This window comes from Ostrea edulis, chromosome 6 (assembly GCF_947568905.1).
Source record: "Ostrea edulis chromosome 6, xbOstEdul1.1, whole genome shotgun sequence".
Lineage (NCBI taxonomy): Eukaryota > Metazoa > Mollusca > Bivalvia > Ostreida > Ostreidae > Ostrea > Ostrea edulis.
The window spans coordinates 45,344,327-45,356,396 of NC_079169.1; the positions used below are offsets into that span (position 1 = coordinate 45,344,327).

The following is a 12,070-nucleotide window of genomic DNA, read 5'->3' on the forward strand; positions in this document are numbered from 1 at the left end:
GATTATTCACAAAAGTAATTTACATTGCAGACGGAGGCAGCTGTAGGCGTGATGTTCATCGGTATCGTCGTTGGATCTAGTGTCGGTGGACTCATCCTCATCGCACTCCTCGTGGTGCTCATCTACAAAACGAGGAAAGGAAGCAGAAAGGAGGATAAAATCATTTTATCAGATCGTTAAATACTTCAAAAGTATCGAATCGTATGAAAACAGAAAACATCACAGCAGAGACTAGTCAGTACTGATACAGTGCATTCAGGTTAATAAGGAAATTAAAATAGCTTCGCTGTATATGTATTATCTGTCGGGTTATTGAATTCTATGATTTTATTTCCATTACTTTGTTCTACTTTGGTACAATTATTATTTTGTAATGATTATGCGTTTTCTAATAACAGATATTTTACGTATACATGCGGGGGAAGGGGGATAATGTAGCGGTAAAACTCGCTCATAGATTTTACTTCAATTTTTAAAACAGAATTTTGAATATATCATTAAGTTAGTTTATCTGAAGGCCAAGTTTACACACATCATAGTATTTCCGTTATGATGCATTATAATGAACGATTTATCCTGAACGTGGGTTTGTAAAATGTTGCCTAGGTTAAGGTGTATACGTGTAGTGTATTTTATGAAATACTTATCATATATACAATAATGAGATAGTTGTTGTTAATATAATTATACAGGCATGCACTGTTGAAATGTTTGAAGTATATTTCCTTTCATTTGTATAAAATGATGTATTGTTTGTCCTCCATGTGTACGTAAACCTATTACAATTCGGGATAGTTTACGTAATGAGCTTTAAAAACAAAATAGAGAATCGGATTGAATGAATTCAATAAAGACTTCTTTCATGATAATGTTTACCCCAATAGTTGGAAAATGGCGGATGTCTATCACGTTTTAGAAAAATAAGCCATTTATCATTCACGATTATATGCCTGTTTTACTTCCAAGCTGTTTTAGTAAAATTATGGAAAGAATTATTTTCCAACATAATTTTAATCATTTTCACTTGTATAACTAGTTCTACAAATCAAGCCGAAATTTACCTTGTCGCTCAGTTTTTGGAAACTTATCGCAGTATTGTGAATGTGTTTAAGACGATAAATCATGTACAAAATGTAGGGTTTAATTGCGACTTATTTATTCACCTTTGATAGATTGTAGCATAGAGGTTTTGTTTTTTAAAACTTTGACCTTCAAGTTTATGATAGATCTGACAACCTTTTACGATAGTTAGATAGCTATCTATACCATAGCTCTCAAAAGTAATGTAAAGATAAATCATCAAGTTTAGACAACAATGTAAGCGATGTCCCTTATGTTAAGCAGTCATTGTACAACCTATTATATATTCAATGCATCATCAAAAAATTTGTGTTGAAAATATAGAACAAAAGTTCAATTATGATCTAACTAATTTGCACAAAATCTACATTTTTTGTACATAAACCAAGTGCTTTATAACCACACAATATGATTAGGGACCCACCTTTAGGTAGCAGGGGACAGTTTCGCACTATAGGCCCGGTCAACTTTTTCAAAAACTGGAATTACCCTGTATTTGAAGTGATATTACATGTGTAAAAATGTATACAATAATTTTAGGATGCATGTCAAATGTAGCTGAGTGCTTAGTAAAAATGTTGATATACAACATGTAGGTGTCACCATGATTCCTAGCATATAGATGGGTGCAAATACGAAACTAAGACACGTGGTCAGTTGCTGAAGAAATTCCGGTGAAAACATGCAGGGTCTAGCAAAAGGTCTGTAGCTGTGAGGGAAGGTGGATGGCCCCATATGAGAGGTAGATTTTTGAGAAGGGCAGATAGTGTTCTTGATTGTGCACAGTGTCTAAATCCCCATGTTTGGTACTGTGATGGTGTGGGGGTGGTGCGGATTAGCCCAAATGAGGGAAAATCAAAGCAAAAAAGGGGAACCTGCTCAGAGCATGTTTTGTGCACCAGCACCAGTATTTATAGATTACATGTAATTTAGGGTCATAATTTATTAACTACACTAATATGAAATACAAGTATTGACATAAAAGGGAAATATGATTTTTCATTAGTCTGTCATAATCTGACTTTGGTGTATACCCCCTATCCACATGTTTCAAAACCAAAGAAACTGTCCCCTGCCACCTTTAAGAGAATGGCATTTTTTGAAACCCATGGAATTCAGTCAATTTCATTAATATTATCAAGATAAATGTATTAGATATGTAATACAACCCCTTATTTCAATAGATGTATCACATTAGTGTCACAATGGTAGACAACAGAGTCAAGGGGGGTAAGCTATGCTTTAGTACTATGGAAAACCAGAATCTGGTCAAGTATCATAGTGACATGTAAGTACATGTAAATAAGCTTAGTGGTTAAAATAATGTTATTTGGGGTACTTCATATACTGTGTATTCTTTTTACATAGATTACATGTAGTTTTACATGTTCTACATGTAATTAACAAATTGTACTGATTGACAGGTCTCAGGTACAGTAGATCACATTTCTTCTCAGCACCATGATACATATTTATGAAAAAATACTTGCAGATAGAGAAATAAGTCATTTTAGAGACATTTTGTACACAAAAAACACAGTTAACACCATTTTCTCATTTATGGGTGGTACTTGTAAACAAGCCACCTCCCCTTTGACATTTGACTGAATTGCATGAATCTTTAGTTTTCACTATTAGGATGGCATAGAATAGAATGTAAGAAGAGAACAGGTATTCAAAATCTTGTTGGGGAGTTGTTTACTTAATTAGAGCATATTTCAGGTCTATACATATACAGTATGTAAAGAAGTAGACAGTGAAGTTGGAAATTTTCTTGATTTTAAGAGCAGTTATGTCCCTTTATCTCTCTCTAATCCATCATTTTCTACACAGGTTCTCATGATTACATGTTCAGCATGTAGCACCACATATAAGGTCACTTTTACCATAGATACAATATACTTGTAATATTATTTGTTAGGCACAGGGATCTTACTCGAACACTCTCATCACTCTAAAATGAAAACATCATACACAGAAATGTAGGGTTTTTAAATAATTTTATTGCGTACACATTTAGGGCGGTCGACATGATGTATTGGTGTAGTTTCACTCAGAATAAGTCAGATTTGTCAAAAATGGGAGTTGACGTCAATGACATGAGATGTCAGAATTCTTAAAGGTAGCAGGGGACAGTTTCGCACTATAGGCCCGGTCAACTTTTTCAAAAACTGGAATTACCCTGTATTTGAAGTGATATTACATGTGTAAAAATGTATACAATAATTTTAGGATGCATGTCAAATGTAGCTGAGTGCTTAGTAAAAATGTTGATATACAACATGTAGGTGTCACCATGATTCCTAGCATATAGATGGGTGCAAATACGAAACTAAGACACGTGGTCAGTTGCTGAAGAAATTCCGGTGAAAACATGCAGGGTCTAGCAAAAGGTCTGTAGCTGTGAGGGAAGGTGGATGGCCCCATATGAGAGGTAGATTTTTGAGAAGGGCAGATAGTGTTCTTGATTGTGCACAGTGTCTAAATCCCCATGTTTGGTACTGTGATGGTGTGGGGGTGGTGCGGATTAGCCCAAATGAGGGAAAATCAAAGCAAAAAAGGGGAACCTGCTCAGAGCATGTTTTGTGCACCAGCACCAGTATTTATAGATTACATGTAATTTAGGGTCATAATTTATTAACTACACTAATATGAAATACAAGTATTGACATAAAAGGGAAATATGATTTTTCATTAGTCTGTCATAATCTGACTTTGGTGTATACCCCCTATCCACATGTTTCAAAACCAAAGAAACTGTCCCCTGCCACCTTAGGCGCAAGCCTCATAGCGATAGCCAGTGCGCGCGCCCGTCCGTGCATTGACAGTTTTCCGGAATAGTTTGGCTGTCCATGCAGCTATTGACTTAAAAAAATATCATGAAGTTATATAAATGGGTTATAGATCGTGTTTGCGTTTGTGCTTTGCTGAGTTTTATTTGAAATCGTTTTGAACTTGGCATATAATGTCACAAGACGGAGCCCTTATGTAATGTTTGCAATCACAAAGGTATCTAATGCATACTAAACTGGGATACAATTTTCTACTTAATTATGATTAATACAGAAGAATTTTCTCTCCAAACGATCCTGTAGCAAACAAGGGAATGCCTAGAGAATAATGTATTTTTAAAAACCCCTGTTTAATCAAGATGAGTTAAACATAACTGGTATATATCTAATACTATGTGGTGAAAAATAACCATGAAATATGAACTTCCTATTTTTCAGCATTTAATACATTTATTGTTGAATCTAGTAGATTTCATTTATCATAAAATAATTAAGAAATATCCTATGAGCAATTATATCAATCATTTTGTTGATTAGAAATTTTGCATAACGATTGTGATATTTAATGACGTAGAAAGAAGTATTTTCTAATATTAAACAATAAGATGTGTTTTAAAACAAATTAAGCCATGGAGCTTTTTACCATCATGATAGGTCCTTTTTATTGATAATATTTTGGGGTATAGAATTATTGAAGTCATTGGCCGAAAAAGGACAATATTCATTTAACCGAAGGCCGGACAACAGTACATGTACATGGTTTATAAGTGTGGTATTAATGAATTGTACTGACTACTCCTGGGCTTATATTACATCATATTGACTCTTTCAAACTAATCAGACAACAAGAGATATGTGTTCATATCTGTAAAATGAGATTGACCCTTCAGAGATCAACGATGTTTCAATTCTTTTGAATCAATCGGAGAGAAGGAAAATAGCTATAGTCATATACTTCAATGAGAATCATATACATGCATCATACATTTCCCCCGTATTTAGTTAAGGTAATGAATTATCCCATCTCGATGTATTTGCTGTCCCTTGTCGTTGAACGAATTTATTTGATTTTCAGAAAAAACATTCCACAGTATCTCATTTTGAAATGTACTTAAAATTGCAGCACGTTTTAATTTAAGAAGTGTTTAAAACTTGTTAAATATAAGAAATTATAAGTATATCAAGAAAAACAGGACTATGATAACTAGCAATGATACAACACCGTTATTGATAATATACATCTGGATTTAGAGGTTAATCAGCTACATGTGTATATATGATAAAACATATGAATTAGTATTCTATTCTGTATATTTAAATGTATTATTCATAACTGTATGCATTATATAATTGCGTAATTCTTTACATCAGCGAAATAAAGAATGAAATAAAGTTTGTCTCTTGAGCTGAATATGGCTTACATGTAACTAAGGAAATAATATATGCTTCAGGTGAAGATAATTCTAGGTCTTTTTTGAATTTCCATGGTGTTAAATGATAAGAATGTTATATGCGTTTTCATGTTCTGAGAGATTTGCCAGTTGAGTGCTTTCAGGGTAGAATTAGAAACTAATCTACTCCTGGGTCGTCGAAAATTCATTTTGTAAATACATGTATGAAAAGGTGAAGACAATGGACAATTGATCAATCTCATAACTCACAAGGAATACTAAATAGATAGTTGGACAAACATAAACCCTTGGATATACCAGGGATGGGATAAGGTGCCTAGGAGGAGTAAGTAACCCTTGTAAAGAGGTCACACCCGCCGTGAGCCCTATATCCCGATCAGATAAACGAAGTAATTCGTAGTTAAAATCGGTGTGCCAAGAACAGCCTAACAATTGTTATGAAACACGTCAGACCCAATGACAGATTGTATTAGCAAACTTCATTCTTAAAACGACCATATAATTTGCAAAATGCTGCTTTAAAGGAAACTAATGAAACCCCTGTAATATCAACTTGTTTAGCAGTAGCCTGCCTTGATTTAAAAACTGATCATACGCAGAACAAGCTCTTGCGTATCGAATCAGTTGAGAGGTATAAACACCATATGTATGTGATAATTGAATATTGCTAATAGATATGGGAAGTTGACGATTGAGAAGCTGAAATTATCCCGTTTTTCATAAAGTTGAGTGGTCAGTTTGTGTTAACATCCATGTTCAATAAAATACCAAGTAGGAAGCAGATGTGGAGAATTCTGTGGTGTCTTTTATTTCGAGTTCACTGGGATACATCGAATCGATTGTTTGATTGTAAATTGTTTAACGTCCCACTCGAGAATTTTGACTCATATGGAGACGTTACCATTGCCTGTGAAGGGCTGCAAAATTTAGACCTAAGCTCGGCGCTTGCGGCCTTTGAGCAAGGATGAATCTTAATCCTGCCACACCTGTGACACAAGGCCTCGGATTCTGTGGTCTCATCCGAAGGACCGCCCCATTTATTCGCCTCTTATGACAAGCAATGGGTACTGATGACCTATTCTAAACCGGATCCCCACGGGAGGAATCGACATATGAATGAAAATGATTATTGTTAGTAGATAAAACGTCCTAAATATATCTAAATGTTGAGATGAGGGCCACAGCAATATATTTTCTCTTCTCATGTATCTGACAAACAAAAAAATAATAAAATAAAATCATAAAGAGTTTCCGATGTTGTAAAAACCCTGCATGAAATGATAAAGAAATTAAGATGTCAAAGGAAGTTGTCATATTTGAATTAAGTCTGTGACTAAAGTAAATATATTAATTGTTACAATGATCTGTCAAGGTGATGATACTGATTAAAGGCAAGACTGAATGACTGCTATATTTAAGGGAAATCGTGTCATTGTGCAAAATGTTGACTATTTCGGTCAGAATTCAATTGATTTTCTTCAAAATCTTAAAAATAAAGCAGGTACATTGATTTAAAATATATATGATTAGCATACCATAATGATATCTATCCTAATATCCTATCGTATGGCATACCACCCCAGGGTCATAAAGGCACCAAGTATTTCTATAAGCTATCGCATACAACGTTCTTCGATTGAATTGGAAAGCATGTACTCGATCGAGCGAAGCATGTAGACGTCATTGGTGTGTCCCAAGTAATTATCAATCATATTCAGCAAAATACTATTAAAACCTCGCTATATATTTTCTACGTGAGAAGAAAAAATTTCTTGCTGTGGCCTTCAATTCGACATTTAGATATATCGACGACGTTTTGTCTATTAACAATAATAACTTTCATTCATATGTCGATTAGATGTATCCCTGTGAGCTTGAAATAAAGGACACCACAGAGTCGTCCACTTCTGCTTCATACTTAGATATTTTATTGAAAGTAGACATTAACGGCAAACTGACAACTCAACTGTATGACAAAACGGGATGATTTCAGCTTCTCCATAGTCACCTTCCCATATCTATATAACAATATTCCACTATCGCCTGCATATGGTGTTTATCGCTCTCAACTGATTCGATACGCAAGAGCTTGTTCTGCGTATAGTCAGTTTTTAAATCGAGGCAAGCTACTAACAAACAAGTTGATGGTACAGGGGTTTCAATAGTCTCGATTGAAGTCAGCATTTCGCAAATTCTATGGTCGTTATAACGATCTAGTTCGTCAATGCAACCCATCATTGGGTCGAATGCTGTCTGGCGTGTTTCATACCGATTGTTTGTCCGTTCTTGGCACACTGACTTTGACTACGGATAATTCCGTTTACCTGATCAGGATATAGGGCTCACGGCGGGTGTGACCGGTCAACGGAGGATGCTTACTCCTCCTAGTCACCTGATCCCATTTCTGGTGTGTCCGGGGGTCCATATTTGCCCAACTGTATATTGTATTGCTTGTGGGAGTTGTGGGATTGATCGCTGTTCGTTATCTTTGCCTTGCAGATGTCAAAACGAGAGAATATTCTATTTCTAATATAATTTACTTTACTATACTACCTGGGACACACCAATGACTGTTTCATGCTCCGTTCGGTCAAACGTAGCTGAAGAACTGTAGCTCTCTGAGAAAATATTGGGACAGATCAGAGAGCTACAGATATAATCCTTATAAAAATGCAGCAAAGTCAAACGTCCATACCATTATGCATTGTACACATATATAACTAAAATGCAAGTATTTGCCACGACTTAGACTTGCGTCATTGCTCAAAAAATGATTTGTTCTGATTCGTGAGATAAGCCCAGATATCTTCTGAGAACCGTTAATGAAAAAAATAAAATGATTACAACTTTCAAACGGGGCAATGGTTTATTCTTAGCAAATAAAAATTCTAAAAGGAATGGAGAGCTTTTAATTCAGTTGCTGGCTCACTAAACTAATTATTTATACAGAGAAAAAGACAAACAAAACCAGTTTAAACTTTATTTGGCGAGTATTGGCCGTGGCATAAAGCAAGAATTTGTGGGATGTCATTCAATAACAACTCATATGGGCAAACCCACACAAAAGCAACATCAACACAAAATGCAACATCAATAAACAAGTTCAGAAAAGACCACCCCGGGTCAACCGCGGATGGTTACTTAATTAATTAGAGTATGTTAAATTAACCCAATATTTAGCTCAATTATGCAATGCATTATGATAAAAGCACTCATTTTTTCAACAGCAAGTTTCACCAAATCACAGTCACAAATCACAGAACAGTTTCAAATTCACTGGCAACACAATAGATATGGATCAATTGGGAGTTGATTTAGAGTTCTGGAATCAGTTGGGAGTTGTGATAATAGCAATCATTTGACAACAGTCACAGTTTCACAAATTCAGTCACAGTTCAAATGCACAGAACAGTTTCAAATTCACTGGCAATACACCAATACCTATAGAATCAGTTGACTTGGTGTGCGCAAACGCCACATGGCTGCAAACAGGTTAGCCTTGTTTGCAGTCATCCCACCAAAGGGGGGAGGAGCCACCAATCAACTGACCCACGACCAACCTCGCCTAATTTTCTTAAATGTAAGGAAACACTGCACTTTCCAGGATTCAACACATAGAAACCCAGTTCTCAGTATATTGCTGAGGGACACGTCATAAAAAACGCCATCCACCGTACTCCTTACCTGCAGCATGGGCTTACCTACTACACTGTTGACTTGGGAACAGTATCTCTCCAGTGCCTTGTCATATTGGAATACATCCACTTTGAAAGTGGAAGTATTAGGAAACATACATATTTGTGGGGAATTGATGGTTTAATCAATTGCTGGCATTTGGAATAATTAACCAAAATGTATGCAGAGGAATGCCCCATTCTCCAAGATCATACCCACATTGAAAATTAAATTTCCTATTCCTCAAGATATAAACATTTTTCTTGTAGTTGAAGCATTTCAAACCAGGGTCTCTCAGCCACCAGATCCACATGCAAAACTCCCTTTACTCAACAAAAAAGCTGGGAAAGCTAGCTCAAAGACGGTTGAATCAATACACCATCCTCTAGCATTACCTGTTTCTGCAATATTTAGGGCATGATTGAAACAAGTAACTAAACAATATGGAAATTGATGCTGTAGCAATTAATAAACCACAATACCCCAAAAATTGGGTCCAATTTAAACACAAGGCAAAGCCACACAAAATACAATCCTTTCTTAGTTTTCCCTATATATTTGGACAGTTAATGGACCTTCAATATACTCCATACAAGGCATGATTTTAGACTTTCATCGCCCCGTTTCATCATGGGGTTTCATAGGCATTGAAGCACACTCCTGTAGGACACTAAACATCGAAAATATGGGCTTCATGAACCTTTAAGGATCTTGTCAAGATAAAAAAGCACATCATCCTAATTTTGCATTTACTAGAAACCAATAGTCATGAACTCTGGCTACCCAATAAGAGCAACTTTAACTTGACAAGTAAGCTACCAACTGTACAGCATGGTTTACTACGTCGCCCAGATCAGCAGATGCGAGATAACCAGACTATGTACTATGTTTTTAAATTGAACTGAGACCTGTTTTATTCAATTTCAACAACTGAGATATTTTTATTTCATAGTCTATGAATGAAGTTGACTGACTCCTGCAAATTGAGAATCGTACTCTGTATTTGGTGTCGAACACCGGAGATGAAATATTTAATAGAAATTTCAACACAAAATGTGTCCCCAATTCTAATACCTTCTTAGAATTCTAGCTCTATTACTAAACACTAACCAATGAAAGATATTAACAAGATACCATAACTGCTGTCACCACTATGGATAATATCTTGAAAAAGGTAATGTTCAACTTCTACATAACATCATGATTATCCAATATTTAGGCAATGGAAGAAACACACATCCCAGAAAAAAGGCCCCACATCCTAGATCAGACATTTGATCCAGCAGTGTCCCTGACAAATTCAAGACTGTAAAAACACTAACCACATGATCTGATCCTTTGATACTAGACTTCTACTATGATAATGTGGTTCACGGACCCCGCACATAGGGTCATACCCTCTCCTAAGGAATGTATGCTTGATCTGACCGCCATGGTGGTCTAAAGGTAGAGCGCTCGTCCCACATGCGGGAGGTCAGAGGCCCGAACCCCGGCCGCGATAGACCCTAGTAACCAAAAATAGGCAGTAACAGCTATATCACCGAACGTTCGGCATTAGGCGCGAACGCCGTAGGATAGGTCCCCGGATACAATCTAAACAAAACACCTGATGTCCCGCGTCACAGCAGGCGTGGCACGCCAAAGAACCCCCATTGCTCAATGGCCGCAAGAGCCGAGCACAGGCCCAAATTCAAAGCCCCCCCCCCCCTGCAAAACTCTCGAGAGGGACGCCAAACAAGACACAATCAACCAATCTACTTGATCTAAATGATTTGCAAGGGATATTGGTCCCAACTAAGGACTTCTTAAATAGGACTTTTCTCCTACCCATTGAAATTAAACTATATCAACTATAATATCTTGGGTTATATGGACGCAAATGGTAATCTCACTGCATCAATTAAAAACCCGCGATCTTTCGCTTACTTCACTCAAACGTGCAATTCAATCCAACTCATCAGAGTGGCACTACCTGAATTCCACCTATCGACAAGAATTAGATCATCCAGGTAATGATCAAAAGTGTCCAAGCTAGCCTTATACTTTGTTCAACATTGATGTAAAAAAGTTGCCAGATTTAGGACTACTTATGCAATCCATTGGGATGAGTTACCGTACCTATACTGGATTCCTAAACTACATAAAAACCCTTATAAACAAAGATACATTGCTGGATCCAGTAAATGCTCTACCAAGCTCCTATCTTTGCTCCTCACGAAAATGTTAACAGCTGTGAAGGAGAAACTTCAAACTTACTGTGCGACTACATATGCCAGAAGTGGTGTTAATCAAATGTGGATTCTAAAAAATTCTAAAGAACTTTTAGTAAACTTGAAATCACAGAATTTTCCCCAAATCAATAACATTAAAACCTATGACTTTTCAATACTATACACGACCATTCCTCACGATAAATTAAAGACTAGACTTTTTGACATCATAGACAGTTGCTTCCTCAACAAAAACGGAAATCTAGTATATCTAGTGATCAGTCATTCAAAAACTTACTTTGTTAAACACCACTCTGATTCCACGCACAAGTACTCTGAAGTTGAAATAAAAAATATGCTAGAGTTCCTCATTGACAATATCTTCGTGGTCTTTAGTGATCAGGTCTTCCAACAGTCTGTTGGAATTCCCATGGGCACGAATTGTGCTCCTTTGTTAGCTGACCTGTTTTTATATTCATATGAAGCAGAATTTATTCAAAAACTTCTACGTGAGAAGAAAAAATCTCTCGCTGTGACCTTCAATTCGACTTTTAGATATACCGATGACGTTTTGTCTATTAACAATGATAGCTTTCAATCATATGTCGATTTGATATATCCCTGTGAGCTCGAAATAAAGGACACCACAGAGTCGTCCACTTCTGCTTCATACATAGATATTTTATTGAAAGTAGACATTAACGGCAAACTGACAACTCAACTGTATGACAAACGGGATGATTTCAGCTTCTCCATCGTCAACTTCCCACATTTATGTAGCAATATTCCATTATCACCTGCATATGGTGTTTATATATCTCAACTGATTCGATATGCAAGAGCTTGTTCTGGGTATAGTCAGTTTTTAAATCGAGGTAAGCTACTGACAAACAAGTTGATG

At 36.3% G+C, this 12,070-nt stretch overlaps 1 protein-coding gene across 2 annotated transcripts in view; it reads left to right on the forward strand.

Annotated features, from left to right (window-relative positions):
- The window catches only part of LOC125647200 (von Willebrand factor A domain-containing protein 7-like), a 40,168-nt gene extending 34,904 nt beyond the window's left edge, over window positions 1–5,264 (forward strand). For both annotated transcript variants that reach the window (XM_056139708.1, XM_056139709.1), the window contains exons 20-21: window positions 31–1,510; window positions 3,857–5,264. In XM_056139708.1, coding sequence (XP_055995683.1) covers window positions 31–180 — 150 coding nt within the window. In that variant the 3' untranslated portion in view covers window positions 181–1,510; window positions 3,857–5,264. The remainder of the gene's footprint in view (window positions 1–30; window positions 1,511–3,856) is intronic.
- Window positions 5,265–12,070: the final 6,806 nt, after the last annotated feature.